The sequence below is a fragment of the Sciurus carolinensis genome, chromosome 10 (assembly GCF_902686445.1).
Source record: "Sciurus carolinensis chromosome 10, mSciCar1.2, whole genome shotgun sequence".
Classification (NCBI taxonomy): Eukaryota; Metazoa; Chordata; class Mammalia; order Rodentia; family Sciuridae; genus Sciurus; species Sciurus carolinensis.
In genome coordinates, this window is record NC_062222.1 from 121,244,915 (window position 1) to 121,270,984 (window position 26,070).

Consider the following 26,070-nt stretch of genomic DNA (forward strand, 5'->3'; position numbering starts at 1 on the left):
CTAAAAAAGTTTACGTTAAAAAAAAAAATTCTAGCCTTAATGGGCATGAGAATGATCAGATCAGTTAGTTTAAAATGCAGTCCTGGACATTGAGTGGATTTCTGGGTACAGGTTTTGCAAAAATGTCACCATGATTAAGTATCAGCAGGCTATTTTTTTTTTTTTTTTAGATATTGATAGACCTTTATTTTATTCATTTATTTATATGTGGTGCTGAGAATCGAACCCAGGGCCTCACACATGCTAGGCAAGCGCTCTACCACTGAGCCACAACCCCAGCCCAGATTATTTGATCTAATGGAATGAGCCAGGTTTTTTCTTCATTTTAAAAATACTATACAATGCTGCAGTGTGCAGTCAGCTAATGCCAGGCTTAGTAATTGCAAAGTAGAAAGCAGTGTGGCACAAATTCATCCTTATCGAAAACTGGCATCTAGCTTAGCACCTTTCCTTTTTAAATCTGTACATAAAGACAAATTATTTCCATCAACATTTAATGCCAGGATTATACAATCTAGAAATTATCCTGAGAGGAATGTGTGATGCAGTGCCTGTCTACATTTACACGATGTTCCTATTTATATGGTTTTTTTTTTAACCATGAATGACAAATCTTTAAAACACTTGAAAAATACTCTAGTACCTTATTTTTAGACTTAAAAGTAGGTGGTTCCTTTAGCAAAGGACTTAATTTGGGTGGGAAATATATCAAAACACATTAACAATTGGAAAGTTAGTCCTAGAAAAACAAATTTTATCATTTTTGTTTCCTGAGAAACTCATCTTTTGTTGAATGTTTAGAATTGAGCAATGATTTACATTTCAGAGGCAATTTAAGAGAAATGGTCTGTGTGAATGAACTGAACATGTGCATAGTCCATGTGATGCTGTGCAGTTTTTACATAAGATGCTACCTATAGCCGTACCTATTAAAACTGATAATGCATTCATCTATTGCCAAACCTTTTATACATGCAGAAATTAAATAAAATTTAGGATTGGTATAGTGTCGATTTACATAAAATGTCCCATATGCATATAAACAATATTCCTTCAATAAACTGAATTCTATTATTTAAAAAAAAAAATGCAGCCCTGGGTCTGACCCTCATGCTCTGAATGAGCTTGAAGTGGAATCCATGAATTTGCATTTGCATTCATCTGGGCAATTTTTATATAGAAGTGTTTTGTTTCTAGAAGTTCTGGTTTGCTCTGAAAGAAGAAAAAAAAAGTAGGATGTTAACACTGATTACCTACCATATTAACAACTTACTTCTTAGAACTAACAATTTAACAGATAAACTTGCGAACTGTTTTTTTCCGGTGCCTGTAATGAAACCCATGGACTCACATCTGCTGGGCAGGTGGTCTCCCACTGAGCTGGAACACTGGCCAGAGAACAAACTATTCCTACAGACCATTTCTGCTCCAATGTGTTCCTTACTTTCACGTTATCTTCATTGTCTTGACAATGTGACCCTAAGTACTAGCTCCTCGTGCTCCATGGGAAGAAAGAATAAGACCGAGAGTCAAAAGCAGATGCTGTGACTGTGAAGTCTACATGGATAATTGTCACAACTTCAAAAGCTATCCAAGAAACTGGTTAACTCCCAGGGCGATCATGTCATGCGATTTTAGTTACAGTGCCCTTTATTTACTTCCTTGGTTTTTTGGTGCTAGGGATTGAACTCCAGGGTGCTTTACCACTGAGTTACATCTCCAGTCCTTTTTTGTCTTTTTTCTTTTTTTTAAGAGTCAAAGTAGGATTTATTCAAATGGAAATAGGAACAGAACTCCTTCAAGTCAAGAGGGGACCCAGTAGGGGTTACCCTCCTTTTTTATTTTTTGAGACAGGGTCTTGCTAAATTGCTGAAGTTGGCCTTGAACCTGTGATTCCCTCCTGCCTCAGCCTCCCAAGTTGTTGGTATTACGGGCGTACGTCTGGCTCACAGCATCCTTTAGAAATGAGTATTTCCATGTCTGCTTGCTAGACTTCCCTAAAAAGTATGAAAAACTTTGGATTAATTCATATATATATATATATATAAACTCCCTATTTATGTTGTCAAGACTATACCATGGTAGTTTTCTTCATATTTATATTAAAATGTTCTGAATTAAGAAGAGAGAATGTTTTAGCATTTTGCAAAATGTAAAGTTTTTATTTTGGAGAAAAATCGAGAACACGATAGGAAAAAAAGGTAAGAAAACCAAAAAGCTACAAAGTCATAGAATTGGAAAGACTTATCACAGTTAAGTCTGGCCAAAATAATGATTCTATTTAAATCAACACAATTTAATCTGGAAAAGAACAGCAGAGAACACTGTAAGAAGTGCCGATCTTGATCAGGGACCACATGCCGTCAACCACCATGCTCTACATCCAAGTGCCTCTTGCTTGGTCCCATATCTAAGAGATGTTCGATGGCCCACTGCACAAGGCCAAGTGCCAAGAGACCCACAGAGCGAAGTTCCACTTCCCAGGTTCCTCCATGTCCCCACACTTCACTTGCTGCTCACTAAATTCCAAACTCAAATTCAATACTTATGGTTACACACACTAAAGTGATATCTATGATAATCAAACTGATTATAAATGTTAAAGCCAAGGGCCTAGTGGTATAAAAACAAAAATAATAGTATACATCTAAACATACAATGATAAACAGAAAACTAACTCTATACATTTTATTAAAACCTAAAAAACCTTTGGTTATCAGTTTAAACTTTACTTGGATATAATACAAGTCCAGTTCCTAAATATTTGTTACGTACATTAAAAGCAGTAATGAAAACCCACTGTCTCACAACAGGAATGATACACAGTGTTACTTCAATTCAACGTTAGGAGTTGACTTCAACAGAGGTAGTTCCCAGCCCAGGCTCAACAGAGAAGTCTGAGAGTTTCAGTTTCAACTTATGCCAATGCCAAAACAATAGGAAGCAAATGTGCATATATCCAAAAAAATCTACCTAATGTTGAAGTCATATGGGAAAAATACCAGTAACTTGCTTCTTACTGTGAAATTATAATTCATTCTAAGAACAAGCTATAATTTTTTGTTCCCAATACTCATCAGTTACGTGGTAAATTTGTGCAATGCATTCATTCTAAAATACTCTCCAATCTCTTGTTTCTCAGTGTAGTCTGTTATCTTTCTTGCTTACGAAAGCTCATTTCAGACATTCTGTACTATACCATGAACACCAAACACGAATCTGACATTTAAGTACATTAAATGCCGATCAAGTTTAAGGCCTATTAAGTGTAAGGCTGCAGTTCAACATTTGGTCTTCTAAAGACGTCTGCCCTGCACCTGCACACCACAGTGGCTTTCGTTCAGGATTCCCTTCAAACCTCACAAAGATCAGACCAACGGAGGTGCCCTGCAGTCCTGTCAAAGGACAAAACTACAAATTTAGTTTAAGATCTTAATTGGTATTATTTTATAATTCTAGAACTGGTACCATTTCATTCCATAAAATAGGAAAAGTGTTCTGAGCAGAAGAGGTTGGTTATACAGCCCAAGAAGGACTGAGAAAAAATAGAAGCAAGGAACAAAGAATTCATCATTTCAAAGTTACAGGGAGACAGAAAAATAACTGACTGGTTAATACCAGGTTATTTTTTGGTGAGGATGGAGGCAGAGGGAATCCCAGATGCCATGCCAATTGAAACTGGCCTGTTTAGGAATTTTGGCTGTTACCTCAAGTTCTACTGATTTCTCCAAAGGTCAGATAACAAATTTTCAGTTTGATGACATGGAACTTCAGCATAGGTGGTCAGTTGGGTCCAAAACAAGGGCCTCTTAGAATTTTTAACAATTCCTAAAACTCAAGTTTAAGTTGCCCACCTATTCAAATGACAAAATACATAGCAACATAGTATATAATCCGGAGAGCAGCTAAAGATATTTAAAGCTTTAACAAGTGATTCTTCATTTATCAGTGAGCTGGTATAAAGATTCATATATAGGCCTTGAGTCTCTCTCCTGCTCTACCTTATAGAGTGCTGCTTTCATCTTCAATTAATCTGTACTTTGCCTATTTTAAAAATAATTCATAGATAAAATGGATACCCTCTGAAGGTCACGTAAGAATACTGTCCTTCTGAGCCACGTGCAGTGACACACCTGTAGACCCAGCAACCTGGGAGGCTGAAGCAGGAGGATCTCAAGTTCAAAGCCAGCCTCAGCAACTTAGTGAGACCTTTTATCAAAATAAAAAATAAAAAAGCACTGGAGATGTGGCTCAATGGTTAGTGGCCCTGGGTTAAATCCCTGGTACAAAAAAAGAGAAAAGAATACTATCCTACTGTAGGAAACCAGCATTAGGAAGTCAACACCAGTTCATTTGCATTGATGCTGGATTACGGAACCATATTTCTCATGTTCCCAGGTGATCACCAAACAGAGCTACCAAGTCTACAAAGGAAACACACACATCTAAAAACTGCTGATTCAGAGCACAAAGGAACACATGAGAAAAGATAACCCTGTAGGTATAAAGCAGTGTTTCTGCTATTTAAATCATAAAAGGTAGGATTCATCATGGGTTTAGAGTAAATCAATATGTTATTTTAAAACAAATTTGAATGTATTCTAGAAACCTAAAATGAACTATAAGGGTAAGATAGAAAAATAAAAATAAATGTCTAAGCCTTTATAAAATATTGAATTCATTAAAATTTTCAGTGATGAATGACTATTTCACTTCTTCCTCACGTAAGAATAATTCTGGACATCCTTCTGACAGACTTTTGCTTTACGTTCAATTTGTGTTTTCTTTAAACTCTAGCCCTACACACAATATTATAAAGAAATCTTAGCAAAATGACCATGGTCTATGATAGTGACCATACCACTAAGAGAAGATGAAACAGAATATGAAAAAAATTAAATGTACTGTTTATTTCTTTGTTACACAAAGAAAAATGGTCCAAGCCATCTTAGTCCATCTCTAGACAAGCACCAGCAGGCTAGGTCACGAGTCTAGCTCCGGGTCGAGTTTTTCCACTTTAATGACTATCTCTGGGGCCAGAGCAGAAGCAGCAGCGTGCTGGGTCTCCACCTCCGACTCGGACAGCACCTCCTCCTTGATCCTCACGGGTTTATTGCTGGCCTCCTCCTCTTCATCGGAAGACTCATCAAGCTCCCATTCGTCATCAATGTCCATTTCAAACACTCTCACGTGGCGGAGGTTTGAACTTAACTAAAGAAGAAAAGGTCATACAAAGAATTTCTAAATTAATGACTTAACAAAAACATATAAAAAAGGAATGAGAAATCAGAAGCTCGAAGAATGATTTTATAGGAAGTTATATTCCTACTGGTTTACTACAAAACTACTAAATGCAGTCCTCATTTTATATAAAACGTACAATGGGGACAACTGCATGAGACTGTTAAAGTCCAGAATATTCTTAACTACTTTTTAAGCTTTCTCAGAACAAGAGAACTAAATAGCTAAGGCCACTACAAGCTCATCCTCAAAGTCGAAAGCACAGAAGGGCTTTTATTATATCGTATATCTGTATCTGAAGAAGCATCCACAGAAGCAACGCCCCTTCCTGCTTAGTCAACAAGTTGCAAATACTTACCACACAGGACACTTTTCGAAAACCATTCCCAGCAACATACTGTGCTTTCATACTTTCCAGCAACCTCCAGTGCTTCTCGAAATGCATGGTTCTTGTGGGAATGACACCACATTGTTCATCTAGCCTAGAGGGGAAACCAACCCAGGAATCAGAGGGGAATCTTCTCTCCCTGATTACCAGGGTGGCTCCAGGGAACTGTGGGTTCTAATTCTACCCATACTCTCATCTGCAATGTATTAAGAAAAAAAAAAAAAAAAAAGGCTGGAATATGATTATATAAAAATACTATAATAACAAATAGGCAGAGTATTGTCTTAGTAAGATTCCTTTTCAAGGAAAACGAATGGAAACATTTTTTAATTAGAGAAGAGCTCTAGTTACTTAAAGATGTCAGTCAACTAAAAACATCTCAGAATTGGCCGTGTAGTCTCTGCATGAGGTTCCTAATTCTACAAAGTACTAAAAGCAAATCTAAAATAATTAATTCCACAAACTAGGGTTAATGCTACCCTTGAAAATAAAACTAAAGAGAAGTCCATTCTCTACTCAAAAGAATTTCCCATACTGTCTCAGCAAATACTTCTGGATTTACTATTAAAGCAAAGGGACAAGGAGAGCTAAATTAAACTCAGCATTTTTGAACAAAAAGTAGGAGGAGTCCCCTCAGCTGCCTCCAAGGTAAATTACCCCTAGGAACTAGAAAACCATTACCTACCATAGCTAAGAAAAAAACCCCTGCAATCTTAGGTATATGTTAAGAAATAGTCAGTTGTTGCATCAGTTAGACAGTCTTATTAGTGAGTTGGTTACCTTGTAGAGTAGGTCCCGGTGAACTGATACTCTGCAGAATCTTCACTGTTGTATACTAAAGACAACGGCAACTGGACCAAGAGCCTGTCTCTTCCTTCGCGTCCTATGGTGTCTTTAAGAACCACCGTTACAGTGTCATCATCATAGAATTGTGCGTCTAAACAACTGTACGTGCTAGAAGTGAAATCAGTTTGTTATATCAAAAATGATCAGGACTACTGTAAGAAGATACTGTATGCATAAAGTTACACCTGTACCAAGCAGGAAAAGGACAATTGAAACAACATCAGTCTGTAATAAAACTTTTGCACTAATTTTTCATAAATATAATAGCTCTTAAAAGTAGGTAATGAAAAAAAAAATCTGTGCAGCTGGCAGAGTACTAGAGAACTCCCCAAAATCAATGGCTAGGCCTTAAGCTTGTGAAAATCCGCTCAGTGACACCATCTATATAGCTTGAGTAAACAGAATGAACCAGACCGAAGTAAAAAATGGGATTTCACACATAAAGGTAGAGCAATTCCAAAGACCTTATTATAAAAAAAAAAAAAAAAAAAAAAAAAAACCAAACTTGTGTAAGGAAAAAAGAGTGAGAAAAAGACCAGCTTCTGATTATGTCAGCTCTTTCTCCTGCAACGCCTCAGGGATAGCTTTGGTACTGTTACCCTTTTGTATCCTAAGAAAATCCCAGATCAGTGAGAATAACACTTTTACTTTTTTTGATGGTAACGTGAATTTGAGCCCTGTAGGCCATCTGGCCCCTGGAACCACATTACTTTCTTAGGAGACAGGACATTAAGAATTAATTCTTCTATGAAAACACATCATACAAATTCCTGCAGGGCAGCAGAAGTCTATTCAATCAGAAGTCAAATTATTTTCTTTTTTTTTTTCTTTTTTTTTTTGGGTGCTGGGGATTGAACCCAGGGCCTTGTGCTTACAAGGCAAGCACTCTACCGACTGAGCTATCTCCCCAGCCTTTCAAATTATTTTCTATGTATAAAACCTGTAAAGAACCTGGCCCCTCTCTCTACAGAAAGTAAGAGCTCTTCTGCCCATATCATCTCTGTACTTCTCTGTGACTATATTAAATTAAACACACACACACAAACACACTTCACAAATACATGTACACGTCATCCACACAAAGTCAAGCCTTACCTCCTCCTAACTTTTTCAGTTGTGGCATATGTGAAGCTCCCGAATTTAATACCAATTAGTCCAATACTTACAGATCTTGAAGAAAGAAAGGGGAAAAGAGACTTTGTGGAACAATCTGGATAAAGCCAATAATCTAAATGCTTGAAAGAACATGATTGGCAATGTTAGTATACTCACCTGAAAACTACGTCCCACAGCAAAATAACACTGTTCTCACTCTAGAATACGGTAACTAATTTAAACAGCCAGATAGTCAAACCAACTTGTTTAAAATCCTATGGTTCCCAAAGTAGCTAGTTAGGTTCCTTAACTAAAGACATCTGGAATGGCCAAATTGTTTTCCTTTAGCTATACCTTGGTCTCAAAAAGTTTCCTTTAAATCTCAATTTAAAACTATTTAAGATACTAGTGGCATTCTGAACATGATTTACCTTCAGAATTTTCATTTAGGTTTCAAAAAAGTCTCTGTGGGCAAAGCCTCTATCTAAACGAAAGGCACACTTAACCTTACATAAAAATTCTTTCATTAATAGTTTTGAACTTCTAGAAATGCAAGAGATATCTGGATAACCTCCTGATTCTGCTGCCATATTTTTCCTAACCCAGGGGGGGAAATACCACATACAATGGTGAGATGCCAATATAAAATTAAGTAACCTAGAACAAAAAAGGAATCATATAGCTTCCTATCTCAGTGTTATGATCTTAATGTTGCTGTAAAAAATATGACTTAGAAAAGTTAATGACAAACCTAAAGATATGAGCTAGGTTAACTACAGAAAAGCTGGAAGGGAAGCTATATATATTTTTATTATTAAAAACAATAAAAATCTCATCTCTCTGACACACATTTCAAATTAATACTTACTGGGAAATATCAGTATGTCTCCTTAAGATGCACATTTTATAAAGTGAATCTTCTAAAATAGTAAAAAGAAGATAATGTAGATTTGAAGTTTTATTATTCCACCTAAGAAAAAAAAAGTGAACATTATAATGTGGTATTTAGTTATCTAAGCTTAGAACAAAATTGTACTGTTCACACAAGATGGGGAGAAACAAAAACTTACAGAAAAGGAAATTTCAACAATCTACGTGTAGAATCCTCACTAAAACAAAGAGGGAATAAAAGTAAGAAAAAATTCAAATGGGCTGCTAAATTATACTGTTCAACAGGCAAAGAGAATTACCTTCTTGCATCTCTATATAAGGGAATGCAGATTGCTTGATTCATTGATTTTCCAATTACATCCTATAAAAAATAAGATTTAAAAACATAATTAAAGGGGGTGAGAATGTAGCTCACTGGTAGAGAGCACTTGCCTAAGCATGTGAGGCCCTGAGTTTGGTCCCCAGCACTGCAATGAAATAAAAACATACTTAGAGCACTTACATGCACAGAGATACTCTACAGAAAAGCGTGACTGACCAGCACTGTTCACAGGTAGTAAAAAACAATCATCCACATACCAAACCTTGCACAGGAGAAATCTTAACGACAATTACAACAGGAAGAAAAAGAGAAAGATAGTTCTGGGCTAAAAAGAACCTCAGAGCTAAGCACATGGCAGGTGAAGGACCACCTTACTTTAGTCTCAACAGTATCAATAGTTTGTTTACACCTTTGGTAGTAAATATGAGTCACATCAGCTCTGTAACTAAGACCTTATAATGAGGCTGGTGTTGTAGCTCAGTGGTAGAGCGCTTGCCTAGCACATGTGAGGTAGTGTGTTCAATCCTCAGTACCACATAAAAATAAATAAATAAAATAAAGGTATTGTGTCCATTTATAACTAAAGTATACATTAAAAATACTTCATAATGAGTTTGTTCTGGGAGCAAATAAAATATTATACATGCCAACACTTTAATATGTTTTTTAAAAATTTACTAAGAAAACAAGATAGATAAGATTGAACCACATGAAACTGCCATTTTTGATAGCCAAAACAGGCAAATGTCAGCGTTTTCGTATAGTTCATTCTCGTGACTGTGGTCATTTACATAAGTGAGTCAGGTAGTGTAGATATTCTTGCTCCTATACAAAGACATGCATTTCTTTCAAACTTACTGCTGGCTTCTGCAAACACTGATCAATGATGTTCTCCATCCTCCTTTTCACAAAATGCAACGACTTTCGAGGATAATAAGGAAACAGCAAAGGACTTTCTGGTTTCAAACAAAAATAGAAACAAAACCAAAGAAAGGTACAGCAAACCAACAACCAGGAGAAAGTGATCTACCGCTAGAGCCAGCCTGACTACCTTGTGGTGGGATTCTCACTAACTTTCACACACCTCATTAAAACGACCATGGCAGCCGCGCAGTGGGGCACACCTGTAAACCCAATGGCTCGGGGGGCTGAGGCAGGAAGATCATGAGTTCAATGCCAGCCTCAGCAAAAACAAGTGCCAAGCAACCCAGTGAGACCCTGTCTCTAAATAAAAAATACAAAATAGAACTGGGGATGTGACTCAGTGGTTGAGTACCAGTGAGTTCAATCCCTGGTACCCCACTTTACCCCCCAAAATGACCACGGTCTTCTGCCTCCCACTGCCCCTCTCCCCCAGCCTAGGCACTAAAAGTAAGCACACTAGTGTGAGCTTGGCCCCACCAAAATCCAAGAGTATGTTTCTGTTGGCTATAAGAAGAAAGGAATGATTTGGCAACCGTAAGTCCATTCTTCTCTACCTCAGCCACAACAGAATGATAGTGGCAGGGCAGTGCTGTTTTGGAAAAGTAAGGTCCTACAACAAAACGAGACAAGAAACCAGCTCTGTGTAAATAATCCCCTCACTTTTTAAAAAGACTTATCAGTAGAAAGTTACAGTTTAGTATTTACTAATCCCTGATTACTAGATTCTTCTCGTGTGTTATTTCTGTGCTTAGAACAGCCGTATGAAGTAAGCATCATCATCTCCAATTTACAGATGAAAAAAACAAAGGGGCTTCGTAGGTTGAGGCAACTGCCTGGTCAGAAAATGAGTGTCCAGATCTACGAATCAAACCCATTCTGACTCGGAAGCCCACTGCCGTCCTCGGTGCCCTGGAGTCACCCTTGACACAGCATCCCATGTCCCACTTGAGCTGGCCAAGAGGCATTTTCATCATGTTAGCTTTTGAAGTTCCCAGCCAATAACAATGCTGTGGACACAGAAAGACAGGTGGTCTTTGTCCTCAGTTCCTGGAACAGAGTTTCTAAAACCCTTGGAACTTGCTGGTGTGAGGGGAGGTCTTCTGTTTCAATGAGGTAAGTCTAGCGACTCTTAGAAAGACTTCAGCTGGGGGCTGGTTGCTAGGAAGACCAAGCCTTGGCCAGAAGCTTGGAACTTTGAGCTCTATCCTGCAAGCTCTGAGGAGAAGTAAAGGGCTGGAAGTCAAGTTCAACTACTAATGGCCAATGATTTAATCAATGGTGTCCATGTAATGAGGCCTCCATAAAACCCCAAAACAATGAGGGTCAGAGGATGTCCTGGCAGGTGGACACACCGAATGCTGGGATGGGCATGGAAGCTTCTCCCTCCATACCTACCCTGTGCATCTCCTTCTAGCTGGCCCTTCCTGAGTTGTATTCTTCATAATAAACACAGTGGAAAACTCAGTTTTCTGAGTTTTTTGAGTCATCCTAGCAGATTATCTAACCTGAAAGGGAAGGGGAATATGAGAACCCGCTGGAGCCAAGTCAGATAGAAGTGTGAATAACCAAGGGACCTGGCACTTGTGATTGACATCTGAAGTGAGGGCAAGCAGTCTGGTGGGACTGAACCCTCAAACCTGTGGATTCTGGGTGAACTCCAGGTAGTCAGTGTAAGACCTGAAGTGAACTGCAGGACACTCAGTTGTTATCAGGAGGGGAAAAAAATATCATTTCAGTGTCAGCAGTAAATTTTAGAGTGTTTTGTACCTATCACAGTAAGGTTATACCCTATTTATTATTTTCTGTTTCTCTAATTAAATAAAATGGACACAAAGAATAAGTCTGAATAACTTAAGTATTCAGCAAGTGTTCAGACAAACCATTAGCTAGTCTTAAACATAAACGTGGTCAAAGGCTACCTCGTTCATGAAGTACCTTTAAGATGGCTGCTATTCTGGAGAAAGTCATACCACTGATTTCCTTCCGTGTTAGGGGGTGACACAAGATCATCGTCTTCATCTTTCAAGTACTAGAGAGATAAAAATTTAAACTTCATAAAGCAAAGCATAAGAACTTCCAAAATAACTGACATTTTTCTATTTAATCAGTTAACCTGCTTTACTGCCAAGTACTCTGAAAGTTTACTACTATTCCCTTAGAATAATAGGGAGGTGACCAAAATTTGCTACATGTCAAACATTTAAATACTGTACAACACTAAAAGATTAGAATATAACAGGTATACAATGCATACACTGAGCTTAAAATGTGTTTCATTTTCATGAGCATATTTTAATTTTACATGTATAAGTTATAAATTAGTTTTATAAGTACCAACTGTGAATATGCTCTTTGGCAGCTGATTTCAAGGTGTAGACACAGACCCCCAATGCTTCGAGGGATCCAGTGTTAAAATAATGTCAAGAAGTCACTCATCCTTTTCATTGTGTTGGCATTTGCACCTAAGGAAAAAACTGCCGGTGCCTTTGCTGAGTTCAGGCAGTGGTCCCAAATGATATCGGCAGCCAATATATCCTGTTTTGCCACATACACAGAGTTTCATTTATCTTTTATGGAGCTATAAATTGTTAATTTTACAAAATCTCAACACTTAACTACAAACCTTTAATATTGTATGGGACAGAATTAGGAGGGATACACAAGGTACTTTTGTTGCATACCAAAGCCAGAATATTATCTTGAGGAAGAGCACTTAATCACACTGTTTTAGTTACTAAGCCAGGCACATTTTTAAAAAATGGAGTTCCAGCTGTCTTCTATTAAGCTGGACTTCAGAGACTTGCAAAAATATAAAACACCATTCTTGACTGACATTTTTGTAGTTATTTCATTAAAAATATTTATATTAACATGTAATGGTAAATGGAGCTATTATTTTTAATGAATTAATAATTTAATAATTTCATGTTCTGTTTATTTTTATTTCCTAATAATAGCTACCATACACAGACAACAACCCATGTAACCCATATAAACAAAAGCTCTTTGGGGTCCTCAATAATTATTAAGAATGTAAGAGGGTTCTGAGACCAAATAGCTTAATAACTGCTACTATTTGCTTATTTTACTATCAGGGCAGAACTACTATATAACTTGATATAAACTTTGGATAATACAGATTAACATGAATAAAGATTAAAAGTCAGTTCTTAAAAATCAAACTCAAGTTAATCCAAAGTCCATACCTGACCAACTTTTTCAACATTAAAATATTTTCCTTTTCGATTATAAAGATCTGGAGCCTAGAAAGAACACAACAGTTTAATTCAAAAGAAAAAAAATAACTAAAAGACAAATACTTTAGAAGGAACTGCTAGTAGTAGTTACTATTTTCTTTCATTGATTATAAGATATACACACAAACAGAAGTTCATATTATAGACTTTGCATTTAATAAATAAATACTACCATTAATTAGTTCAATAGTTAAAAAAATCCAATTGTTAGGGACTTAAATTGAATTAAATTTGATTACTTCTTACCATTGCCAGGTTTATTGCAATTTTTCAAAAAAGCAGCATTACAGGAACACCAAATTCCTACCTCATTAAAATGTTCAGTAAGAAATTCAGCAACAAATGTGATATCTTTTTGAGTCATCTATCAACAAAGAACAACAACAAAAAAAAAAAAACAAATTAAGATAAAAGGAAGCTTCCCATACTAAGTTACAGTTAGGAGTAAGCAGCTCTGGTGTGCTACTGGACAGGACAATAGGGTGACTATAGGTACCAATAATGTACTGCAGAGTCTGAAAAGCTAGAGGGATTCTGAACGTTTTCTCCATAAAGAAATAAATGTTTAAGGCGCTAAGTATGTTTTACTTGATTTAAATATTATGCAATGTATGCATGTATCAAACATTACTTGGTACTCAGTATGTATAACTTTTATGCCTTTATGCATCAGCCAAAAATAAATCTTAAAATAGTTACTGTCTCTGTAAAGAAAACTTCCCAATAAAAGGAATATTATGTAATAATAAATATGACTTTTTTACTATCTACTAAAAGCCATGAGAAAACAAAGTTCCTTCAAAGAAACATAGATTATGTAGCTATGAAAATATGAACTCCTAAAATTCTGAGAATGTAATTGAACATTTTAATTCCATTTTCCAATCAGCTAATCCAACAACTACAGAACTCTTCATGGCCTAAAGCTGTAGATCATTTTAGGCCTTGTGCAAAAACTGTGTAGGGGGCCCTCATTTTGGGAAAGGGGACTGCAAGCCCCTAAACCTTGGTGAAGGGCTGCAAGTCCACAGTCATGCTTGTGTCACTGAGGGCCCTGGCTGCTGGTAATGATCAGGTCTTTACCCCACCCTAGTTCTTCAAGCACCCCAAAATTTGCACATTGAGGTCCCTCCAAACAATTACATATTTTATCTCCCCAAATAAAGTTAACAGCAATATAAATAAAACAAAGTATATTTAGATTTTGCCTGAACAGTAAAAACTTCAAAGAACAATAAGTACGAGGAACCAGTCAGGTGCAGTGGTGCACCACCCTATAATCCTAGTTTCTCAGAAGACTGAGGCCAGCTTGGGCTTGCTAAGATCTGCCCACTCCCCATCACAAAATAAAAAGGGTTGGGGACATAGTTCTGGTAGAATACCACTGGATTCCACTGGATTCAATCCTGTTACACACACACACACACACACACACACACACACACACACGTTTTGAGGAAGTTAAAGAATACAAAATAAAGAATACAAATATACTATACTATGTACATTATAAAACCTTATACAAACTGAAAATTATAAATTTAGGCATAATTGAAGATATTCTGTAAGATGAAATATATACAAAATATGTATATTTCTTTTTAAAAAGTCTTAATGGATCTCTCTGATGTCTAGAGACTGACATCTTGCTAACCAATAACTGTTTAAGAGTACCCAGATGACCAGCAAAACCGAGCTCAATGTGACAGTATCAATACATTAGAAAAATACAGTTGTCTCTTTGTTTCCCCAAGGACTACCTCAGGCCCCCTTGAATACCAAATTCTAGAGATGCTCAAAAATTACATAAAATGGTATAAATAGAATAACCCACAAACATCCTCCTGTATATTTTAAATCATATCTAGACTACTTACAACACCCAATACAATGTACAGCCTATATGAATAGCTGGCACGTATTTTATAGGGGGAAATGACAAGAAAAATAGTACGCAAATGTTCGGCCAGATGTAACATTTTTTCAGAATACTTTCATCCTGCAATTGGTTGAATCCACCAACTGGAGGATATGCAGGGTGACTGCAAGCCTGTCCATTACCTTATTCAGCTCAGGAAGCACATGGTCTTCTGTCATTCTCAACATGGCTAGAAACGAAAGTTAAAAAGGATCTTTAAAGGAAAACTACAAACACAATTTCAATTAATCATACATTTCAAAGACAGAAATGTTTCCCTGGACTAAATCTTCTATTTTGAACAGTTTCTTTCACTAAGAAAAACATCCTTTTTCTGCTAAACCAGGAAGAACTTAAATCTGATTCATATTTCCAGGGTCAAAACTCATCTAACCATTCTAAACTATTATTTTTCTTTTTCTCCTTCAACTCAACCTATTGCCATTCCTGCTATCTTGTGCTAACACTGTGTGCAAGGATTCCTCTTGCTGCCTGGTGATGTTTTCTGTCTTAAGATCTCAAGGAATTCTTTCCTCCAAAGCCTGATGATACCAAAGAAATGGGCTTATTTCCCTTGGCTTTTTTTTGTTACATGAAGACATTTGCACTAAGATTTACAATGCATACACACACATATATATATGCATATTTATACACTTCTCTTTAATTAGTATCTGCAGTTGACTCTGCGTTCATCGAGCTGTCCCCATCAGCAGTGTGCTTGCTATGTCCACCTGCATGAAGCCTAAGCAGGGGCATTGCATATGGTTCTGCATGTCTGAATCTACCTCTTAACTGTGCTTGGTCAGTAACAAGGATGTCAGAGGTACTTCCGCAAATACAGATTTTAGTCCCTGCCTTCATGGAGACTAGTTTACAAAACAGACCACCAAGGTTAAACAGCCACTGCTGGTGGCGGAGGTAAGATTACAGTTAGGTGTCCAGTGTACTGTTCCCAGTGTCACACTCTCATGACAAGGACTGAGCAGTAATCCATTTCTTTTCTAATCCTGATACCTATTACCATCAGGACATGCAATAAAAGAAACTACATAAATTACCTCCAATAACTATAACTTTTCAAACTGAACTATTACTTTTGTTAAAGAAAAGGATTCCCAACATCTCAGTTTTAACACTGTAATTTATTCTGACAAACCAGGTCCTAAATAGGCTGGTCTGACACACTCTGATTCCCCATTCTGACTAGTGCTTGTATAATTTTTAGGAAAATCTAAGAATTTCAAGTATCACATCTGCAGATCACATTCAATCTTTAAACGAAAGCAATTTTATTAGGATGACAAACATGGAGTCTGTTTTAATATCAGAACTGAAGATAAGGACATCTATTTAAAGGATACTAGCACATTACAAGTAATTTACCAGCTATTTCACTCTTTAGAATTTGAACAAATATGGGATAAGTTCCATTTATAGATAAATCTTGCATATGCTGAGATATGTATAGTGTTATTTTAAGAATAGTAAGAGTTCACAAAAATAGCAGTATAAATGAACCTAAATAAAATGCACATATACTGCAGAGTAAATATCTAACCATTTAGTATCAAATCAGTAAGTATTTGTTAACTAAACTGGTAACATAAATACAAAGACAGGATGGAGATGCAAAAACCACCCCGGTCAACAAGGTATCAAGCTGGGTCCTCACTGCCCAATGGCAGTGCTCATGGAAATTTTGGAGTCCTGTGTTGCCAGTGACCATGACTTCTGAGAACTAAGTGCAGTCAGACTGACTATGAAACTCAATAAGGAATTTTAGACAATTTCTATCAATTTTTAAAAGCCACATGTGGCTGGTGGCTACCATCATGGGCGGTAATCTAGAGACAGAAGAGCTTTAAAAACACCAAGTACCTAACAGTGGCCAGGGTTTGAAAATATTATCTGAACCCACGAAGCATTAGAAGGTAAAAAAAGGATGGGTCATCTGTGAGTGACAGGACAAAAGATGTTGCAAGTTAGCTTTCCTCCTCCTGTGGGGAGGTAGGGCTGGTCGTATGTTAATAACCATGGAAGCCGGGAGAAGGGGACAGTGGGGTTCGTGATCCTATTCTCTCTACTTTCATAGGTATTTGAAACTTTACTGGAGTAACTGAAATAGTCTAAGATGCTACTCCCACAATTTTTTAAAATGTTAAAATAACAAGAATATAACTTACCTACATACAGCCACCGAAAAAATGCTTTGAAGTTTTTCATACTACTATCTATAACTCTAAGAAGATAAAAATAAATCAGAAATAAGACTATTATGTGGGTTTCATGTATCATTGCTCAATTTGTCATGGAATATAAAAATCCTTACAGTTCTATTTTATTCTATCTGGATGACATTTAAGTCTTTGAATCAGCAGATTTTACAAATCAAACACATCCCTAAAAATAAAATGTCAAAAAAAGCAAATCCTGATTCTTTTCAAAAGCAAAGCCAATAACTCACATTCTAACTGGTTGTAACTTCCTTGCTACAACTGTGTAATTGTCTTTCCAGGCATTGGTAAAGTATGAAATCCTTTTCTAACTTTGCAAATAAAAGAAATCAGGAAAAAAGAGTTTTTAGTATCATTCTCAGTTTAAAAAATACCCATTGGTCAGTAAGAAAAACATCAATTCCAACAAGAAAATCAATATTATAAATTTGTAGTATGTCACTACTTCTGATATCAACAGACATTATTTTCTTAAGTTGATTTTCCCATCTGACAATATCTTAAAAATGAATGTTCATGGGCTTTACACAAATGCACCCCCAAAATTAAATGTTATAAATGAAAGTAATTTGCATTTTAATGCAACTATTACTGAATGCAAAGACTGGCATTATTTTTTAAAGTATCTTCAAGCTCATATCTATAAGATAATGACTCTAAACAAATAATACTTCCACTTTTCATTCCTGTCTCAAGACCCTTTTCAAGTATGAAGTTTCATAATACCACTAGAGAGGTGGGGTCAGTATCATTCACTCTTCTTTATAAACTAAATTACTTGAAATAAAACAACACAGCAACATCTCCTGTTATAAGACAACAGAACCATACCTCTCTTACAGTAAGAATGAAAAAAGAAAAAAGAAATTTGCTTTGTGTCTTTCCCAATCAATACCCTCACACTCACACTCAATTCCCATGCAACCAAGCTAACATCAAAATTACCACTGCCTATTTCTCTACTTATAACCTGTAATAATAATGCTATATCCTACATACCTCAAAAGAACAAAAAATTAAAGTACCTTTCATTTGTATTGAAAGGTGATCACAAAAAACCATAACATTTTAAATTTGCTCTCAGCAAATGTGGTAAATCAAATAATACTTTAAAATACAGGGAAAAGCAATATCATTTTAACTCTTGTGAATCTTATTTTTAGTTCTTTTATAGGTTATTTCTATATTTCTGAACCATGGCTATACTGCATGTACCTATTTTTATCTGTTTTGATTTTCTTGGACTCTGTAAGTGCTGAGAGCAGTGACAGAGGATGGGAGAGCAGTTGCTGAGAGCAGGGGTCTCTGATGCCCTCATGGCTGTGGCATGCCCGGTTCCTGGGAATGCTTTTGTGCAAGGGCACAGGATGCCTAGCTGCTGTAGCAATGCCCTGCAAGAGGAGGCTCTGTGCAAGAGCCCTATCAGTTCTAACCTTGATCTAAGGCAACAGCTCCGGGAAGGAAGGAATTCTTATGCTAGACAACCACAATGTTTCACCAGTTCTGCTTCTCTGGTTCCTGCTAGTTTTACAGTAACTTTAAACAATGGACTTTCTTGAGAGCTACATAAAGCTCCTAACATTGCACTTTGCAACTGTGGATTGTAACTATGGAAAAGCTACATAGGATGTCCAAGTTTCTGTAACTTTCCTGAGTGCAAAGAATAATGGTTGCACAGTCTTTAACCTGATAATGAGACATATATAATAAAGATTGCTGGCGTTAACTCTTTAGATCTGCATCTCCATCAGAGAGCAGAGCTCCACCTGATCCCCGCTTAATCTTCAAGATATGTGTCTGTGAATCTTTTCCAATCATCCTTTGCCTCTCGCGGGACCCGAGAGTTTGGTCGCACTTTTCACAACATGTAAGCCCTTCTTATTTTCTTCTACCAGCTATCTTTGCCACATTCTTCCTTTATCCTCCCTGTCTGAAGGGTGATACTACCCCTGGCAACCCCTCTGTCCCAGATGCTCCCGTAGCCAGCACCCCTCCCTCTTGTCTGCACACCGTGCCCCCCATTGCCTGTGGAGCTGCCGCACTCTACCTACTTTATTGCTTGCATGGGTTAGCTCAGGGTTTTCAGGATCCGCTTTGTTTCTTTCCTTAATCATTTCTCTGAAAAGCATTCTTCAATAACTTCACTCAGAAAGCAGATGTGGAAAACAAATTTTTGTGTTATTTCTCCAACCCTCATTCTTAATTGATGATCTTAGCAGGATTTAAAATTCTGAAGGGGAAATTAGTTCTCATGTAACTTTGGAAGCACTGTTTCATTACAATCTTAGACTTCCTGTTGGTAATGGAGGATATCATGCTTCCTCATTTCTCACTTCTTAGGAGGGCTGTTTTTTGTTTCTTATCTCAAAAAGCACACTCTTAAGAGCTTTAGTCTTTATCTTGGTATCTTGGAATTTTACAACATTTGTAAGATGTGGGTCTTTTCATTCATTCTATTGAAAATAAGAATTATTTTAAATTGAATTCTATTGCATTATTATTTTGATAATTTACTCTCTTCCCTGTCTTTTAAACTAGATTTTTGTTCTACAAATCTATTTGGTCAGATATTAAAGACTTCATGGATTGATTCCCTCCAGGGTTAGGCTGGGTAAGACAGGAAAACAGTTTTAATTTATAAGATAACTCCATTACTTACTGAAGAAGTTCATTTGCCTTGAGTATGAAAGAACCCACAGCAGTAATAGCATCTAAAGAGAAAAGTTAATAAATATCATTTATTGAGTAAGTCAACTATGTTTAATGCATTCTACTGAGAAATCAAGTCACCACCTTCAATTCCTGCAGCATCTAGTCCAAGAGGCTCGTACTTCTGCTTCCACGAAGCCATTCCTTTCAATTCACTCAAATGGTATAATAAGGACTCTGAGCCACTAGTAAAACAGCAGAAACAAATATCATCACTATCATCAAAGTGGTGGGAGTAACTACTTCATCTGAGTACCATTCTAAGTTTTTAGAAATAGAAAATAAATAAAAAACAAAACAAAATGAAAGGTAACTTTAATTTTCTTTCTACAAAAAAATAATTCTCATCACAGGGCAGCCCCAACAATTTAGTGAGTCCATCTCAAAATAAAAAATAAAAATACCGTGGATGTAGCACAGTGGTAAAGTGCCCCTGAGTTCAATCTCCAATACCAAAAATTAAGCTCTGACTTGATGTCAGGCACTGTGCTAGAGGCTGAAGACAAAATGAATGATGGTGTCCTCTTGGCACTGATAGGTCACAACCGCACCATCATACAGTATACTGTCCCAACTAGTACAATTGCCTTGAAGGAAAGGCAGTGGGTGAAGGCATAGCAAAAGAATCTGATCTAATCTGGAGGTCCAGGAAAGGCTTCTCTGAAGGAGTGAACTGAACTGAGAACTGGCGAGCACAAGCCAAGAGCAGGGGGGAGTGTTCTGAAAAATGAGAAGGGCATTAAGCGGGCCCTGGGTGAGAAACAAAATGTCAAATTTGAGAAACTAAAAGGCCACTAGTGTGGGCAAAGCAGAGAAGTAGGAATGCTAAAGGTCACGCAAAGGTCTTGGCTCTAAGAGCAAAGGGAAGTTCTCAAAAGAGTTCTCAAAGAGTAACGTCATTAGATCCATTGAAACTACATTCAAAGGACAAAACATGGGCTGGAAGAGAGCAGTGCAAAGGTGTCACAGGGCTGCAAAGGGCTAGAACTAGGTACTCAGCATAATTAATCAAATGTAACTTGCATACTCAGCATTCACTTGCAGACTGCTTCACTAAAGTAGCTGTGGACAGAAATAGCATGAGGCCTGGAAGATCTAGGAGCAAGTCTTAGCTATGACATTAATTATGGGCCAGATGTAATACCAATTCTGAACTTCAGTCTCTTCCTGTGTAAAATGAGGATAATCACAACAAACTGCCACGGTGTTGAAAGAAAAAATACACTGTACACATTTACTTAATTTCATTGTTCAAAAAAGGGTATATGACCTATTTTAAAATATCTCATGCCTAAGTGGAAAAAGGCCCAGACCAGGTCTAGCATGGTGAAAACATATTAGAAAATTATTTGATACAGCAGAACTACAATTATTGACTCTTTAAATCTTGGAGTATGCCAATATTTCCCTCAAATACCAATGCAACAATTTTAACTAGAAAGGCTCAAAAACAAAAATGACAAATTGAAGAAGGTTGCAGAAAGAGACCAATGATATATGTACATGTGGAAGAAATACCAAAAAGTTCTACATCACCTTCATACCTCTGTAAGTGACTTATAACCAATTTTTGTATACTGGAATATGATGACTCTATAGACTGGCCAAGCTTTTTTAACCCCTAATTAAGAGAAGAAAATGTATTTAGGATACAACTAGGATACTATGAGCCATTCCAAAAAAGAAAAAAATTAAGAAGGTATTCATAATACAAAAATACTTCAACAGCACCTTTACTGTTAACTGGTTCATCAAGAGGGTCTGAAGTTCAGCACTACAATAAAAAGAAAGTGTTTTTAGTCATTTTTTTCATTCAAAACTAGAATCCATTGCTTAAAACTTAAATTTTAAAGTAAAAACAAGATTTTGAAACAAAGTAAACAAAAGGAACTAGTCCAACAAAAACGAAGACTTTGCTGTATTCACAAAGGGACAAAAACATAAAGCCTAGAAGCTAACTTAAAATATAAAAGAATACACTGTATGCCAAACCAGCCCTTCCAATCAGTAAGGGGAAGGCGAGATACTCAATAATCACATGGACAATTACCTAATCACTTATTGAAAAAAAAGAAGCTAACCATTCACGACATATAATCAGCGAATCACATTAAAACACGTAAAGGAAAAACCCATAAGCCATACAAATGTCTTTAGATAAACATATAGATCAATATTTGAATGTTTTAGAATTAATCTTTTTAAGATACCAGAAAGATTAGTTTGGCTACATAAAAATTTCAAAACTTTTATACATTTAACAAATATATATACATATACACAAAATGATCCCATTTACATAAAAAGTACATGGAAAAGCCTTAAAAGATGTACACGAGGGAATCTTATGAACTGAATTTTCTACTTTTTATTTTTATAATGAATAAGATTATTTTTGAAATAATTACTGTTAACAAAAAAGAAAAGAAAAACAAAGCGGGGTAAGGCAGGAGCACCTATCCTCTTTTCTTACCTTGCTTTCCCCCACAACAGCAAGTGCATGAACTCATCCTGCACGGATGTGGTAGTGTTCTTTTCCTAGACAGAGGGAAAACAATTATGATACATACTTTATAAATTATAAGCATGTTTATTCAAAACTGTAGGAACACTACCCCTATTTCAACACCTGCTGTTCCCCAAGCCCCACCTGATCCACTTCGCGATCCCATCCCCACTTAAGTAGTATCAATGGGAAGAGAGTTCGTTAGGGTTTGGATGCGATTTGTTCTCAGAGGGTTCATGTATTGGAGGCCCTGTCCTCAGAGGGTGATGCTGAAGTGGTGGAACCCTTAAGAGATGGGGTGTAGTGGGAGGTGGTTAGGTCATTACAGACGCTGCCCTAGAAAGAAATTAAGGTAGTTCTCATGGAACCCTGGCTAGTTTCTGCAAGAGTAAGTTATTATAAAGGACAAGACAGATCCCTACCCATGCTCTGGCTTCCTGTCTTGCCATGTGACACATACTGCTACCATGATGCCATGAGACTTTCTCACAGGAGGAAGAACATGTTGGGGACACACAATCTTGGACTTTCAGCCTCCAAAACTGGGAGCTAAATAAACCTACTTTATATATTATACAACCTTAGATACTTTGTTGTAGCAACAGAAAACTGACTAATACATAGTCCTTTTTGCAAATCAGAGAAAATGTGAGATTAGATCAAGTCACTTGAAACAAATGATTTTAGCCTTTTATAAATCTGACAGACTTTTCTTATGTACCTCATAGAGTAAATGCAGATATTAGGCATTCTATCTCCATGAGAAACTGATTACAGTACCTGCACAAACTTAGTGAGACGAGAATCCATCTGCATCAGTATTTCTTCCCATGCTTCACACATACATGTTAGTGACAAATTTATATACTATCAGCAAAAAGAAAAAAATATTAAAACAGCAAAACAATTTAAATATGTGCTTCTTATGTAGAGTTCAAAGAAATCTAGTATTTACTTTCAATCGACTTTTAACACAGATAAGACCAAGAAAAAGAGGAAATCAGAGAGAACCTTTGGTAATCACTTAACTAGAAAACATTCAACGTTTCTTTCAACTTTATAATAAAATATTCTTAAGGGTTTTGTTCTGTATATTTGGTACTTATTGAACCTGGGGGCACTTAACCACTGTGCCACATCCCCAGGCCTTTTTCATATTTTATCTAGAGACAGGGTCTCACTGAGTTGATTAGGGCCTCCCTAAGTTGCTGAGGCTGGCTTTGAACTTGCGTTCCTCCTGACTCAGTCACCCAAGCCACTGGGATTATGGCATGCACCACCAAGCCAGGCTCATTCATAAGTGTGTATCTGGTAAAATAAATATCCAGTTTTATTTTATATGTTTTATGTACACTAACTGTCAAAATGCTGATTTGTTCTGCTATTCAAATGTCAAACAGGACGCTTACAAAGTTATTGATCTCTAGAAACCTCTGATATCAAGTAAATTAAGGACCATGGTAGAACAAAAACAATGTCCACAGTTCTTTGTCCAACCATAATCTATTTCTCCAGGCCTTAAATCTGGGCTGACCTACATTTTCACTCTACCAGAACACTGCAGAGAAAACACTGGTGGGTACAAGGCCTCCGGCCTTTGCACACTTCCACTTGCACTCTTTTTCTTTCAGTAGTGGGAATTGAACCCGGCGGCATTCTACCTCTGAGCTACATTCTCAGCCCATGGTGCGCCATGTCATCTTTGAGACAGGGCTTTGCTAAGTTGCCCAGGCTGGCTTTAAACTCAAGATCCTCCTGCCTCAACTTCCTGAGTAGGTGGGATTACAGGCATGTGCCACAGCACCCTCCTGCTTGCACTCTTGATACTCCTGCCACTATCACCAGATGAACAAGCCTAGGCTGGCTTGTTGGAGGATGATAGACATGAAACAGAACAAAGCCATACTAGCCTAGGACCATGTATTAGCTTACATGATCAACCTAAATGAGAGAAGCTACCCCAGGCCCAAGTAACCAGAATCTGCTGGCTGAGCCCATCCAAACTGCTAACCTGCAGACTGCGAACTAGTCTGGGATGAACTCATTATTATAAGCCTCAATACTTTATTTGTAATAAAGTGCAAATGAAATTTTACTTATGGGAATATTTTAAAAGATTCAAACCATCCTTTTTCCTTTTCTTTTGGAGGTGGTAAATAGGGTTGGGTGGAAATAAATTCTCAATTAAATTTCCTTTTCTTGCATTCATGAATATTATGAGAAAATTAGTAGACACTCCCTATTGTAGATAGCTTTACAAAATAAAAATTTTAACTTTCCTCTCTATGAAACTTTAAAAGTTTATAGTAAATACATAAAGCAACTATAAATACCTGTAAAAGAGCTGATATGTGAGTAAACTTTCTGGCCATTCGAGTTACTTCAGGTAAGAAGGAGTACAAAAGATTAGTTTCAAGCTGTAAGACAGAAAGAATGTCACAATCAGAGGCATTTGCTTCTTATAAAGACAAATTCTTCCTGCCCAGCTAAAAGACATTCTGTATAAGATAGTCTAAGTCTAACTATTAGAAAGACAATATCAGAATTCTGCCCACTTCAAGCATAACACGGTTTAGAGACTAACAGAGTACAACCTCAGGATTCCTATGTGTGACTGTGCACAGATCACTCTCTGGGTCATCAATCCCTTTTATGTAGCTATAAATATAATAACCTATTTTGTAACAGTATTATGAGGAAATTAAAAATGATCACAAATGCACATCAAGATTAAGTGGAAGTAAAAAGAATTAAAGGCTATTGATAAAAATAAAGAAAATATCAATGGTATGTGAGCTATCTCTCAATGAAGTTGTCATTAAAAGATATCTATTACAAAACTCATAGAAAGTGATAATTTTTATCATAGTCCAAGTGAAATCATGGTGATCATAGCTCCTCAGGCTCAAGATGAGGAGCAACACAAACAGCCATTATAGTAAATTACAAGTTGTAGGATCTCTGACATTCTGGAGGCAACAGAGACTGTTGGAAGGCACCACATACATCACATCTTAGGTTAAATGGCAGGGATGTTTAAGATGAAAATATGGGGAAGATTTCTTGGCAAGGTAAAGCTATAATCCATATATCCTATAGGAGCTCCATCAAAATTTCCTCATGTACAACATGAACATCAAACAATAAAAGAAGGGTTTTCCCCAACATTAAGTGCTCACTTTACCTAACAGGCAATGTGCTGATTAAGAGCATAGATGCTAGAACCAGACTGCCTAGCATCACCTTCTAATTCTGTGACACGGAGTAAGTTCTGGTTTCTCTGTGTGCCAATATACTTATCTATAAAACAGGGAAATCAGTACTAACCCATGAGATTGCTGTGTTTGAAGCACTCAGTCATAGCACATGTTAAATGACCAATAAAGATTATTAGCCTTTAGAACTATTAAGGACAAAGTCTCAAGAAAGCACTTGGTCTAAAGTGACACTGATATAGAAACCAATTAATGGTTATCAACAGATCACTGAAATAATGTTTTTATGAAAATGATATTCAAGTACAGAGGGAAAATATAGTATTCAATATAATATCATTCAATATATAAGATTTAGAAACCTGAAGTACTTTTTAAATTTTGCTTTGGTGACCATTAGAATATAGTGAGATCTGGGTAATAAAAACCTATAAAGGCCGGAAGGCTGGGGGGTGTATCTCAGGGGTAGAGAGCGTGTTTAGCATGTATAAAGTCCTGGGTTCAATGCTCAAAACATTTAA

The 26,070-nt window shown here is 36.7% G+C and overlaps 1 protein-coding gene across 2 annotated transcripts in view; it reads right to left on the reverse strand.

The window, feature by feature from the left end:
- Positions 1-4,886: 4,886 nt before the first annotated feature.
- Anapc4 (anaphase promoting complex subunit 4) overlaps positions 4,887-26,070 on the reverse strand; it is a 30,302-nt gene continuing 9,118 nt past the window's right edge. The window contains exons 9-28 of one of the 2 annotated variants that reach the window (XM_047565801.1): positions 24,668-24,751; positions 23,115-23,201; positions 22,302-22,366; positions 21,560-21,602; positions 21,373-21,449; positions 19,913-20,013; positions 19,779-19,830; positions 17,069-17,124; positions 15,026-15,072; positions 13,272-13,328; positions 12,914-12,970; positions 11,643-11,736; positions 9,642-9,739; positions 8,761-8,822; positions 8,641-8,679; positions 8,439-8,540; positions 7,571-7,645; positions 6,410-6,583; positions 5,600-5,723; positions 4,887-5,211 (exon numbers count right to left, since the gene is read on the reverse strand). In XM_047565801.1, coding sequence (XP_047421757.1) covers positions 4,984-5,211; positions 5,600-5,723; positions 6,410-6,583; positions 7,571-7,645; positions 8,439-8,540; positions 8,641-8,679; positions 8,761-8,822; positions 9,642-9,739; positions 11,643-11,736; positions 12,914-12,970; positions 13,272-13,328; positions 15,026-15,072; positions 17,069-17,124; positions 19,779-19,830; positions 19,913-20,013; positions 21,373-21,449; positions 21,560-21,602; positions 22,302-22,366; positions 23,115-23,201; positions 24,668-24,751 — 1,722 coding nt within the window. In that variant the 3' untranslated portion in view covers positions 4,887-4,983. The remainder of the gene's footprint in view (positions 5,212-5,599; positions 5,724-6,409; positions 6,584-7,570; positions 7,646-8,438; positions 8,541-8,640; positions 8,680-8,760; positions 8,823-9,641; positions 9,740-11,642; positions 11,737-12,913; positions 12,971-13,271; positions 13,329-15,025; positions 15,073-17,068; positions 17,125-19,778; positions 19,831-19,912; positions 20,014-21,372; positions 21,450-21,559; positions 21,603-22,301; positions 22,367-23,114; positions 23,202-24,667; positions 24,752-26,070) is intronic. The other variant, XM_047565802.1, reaches the window with a different exon arrangement.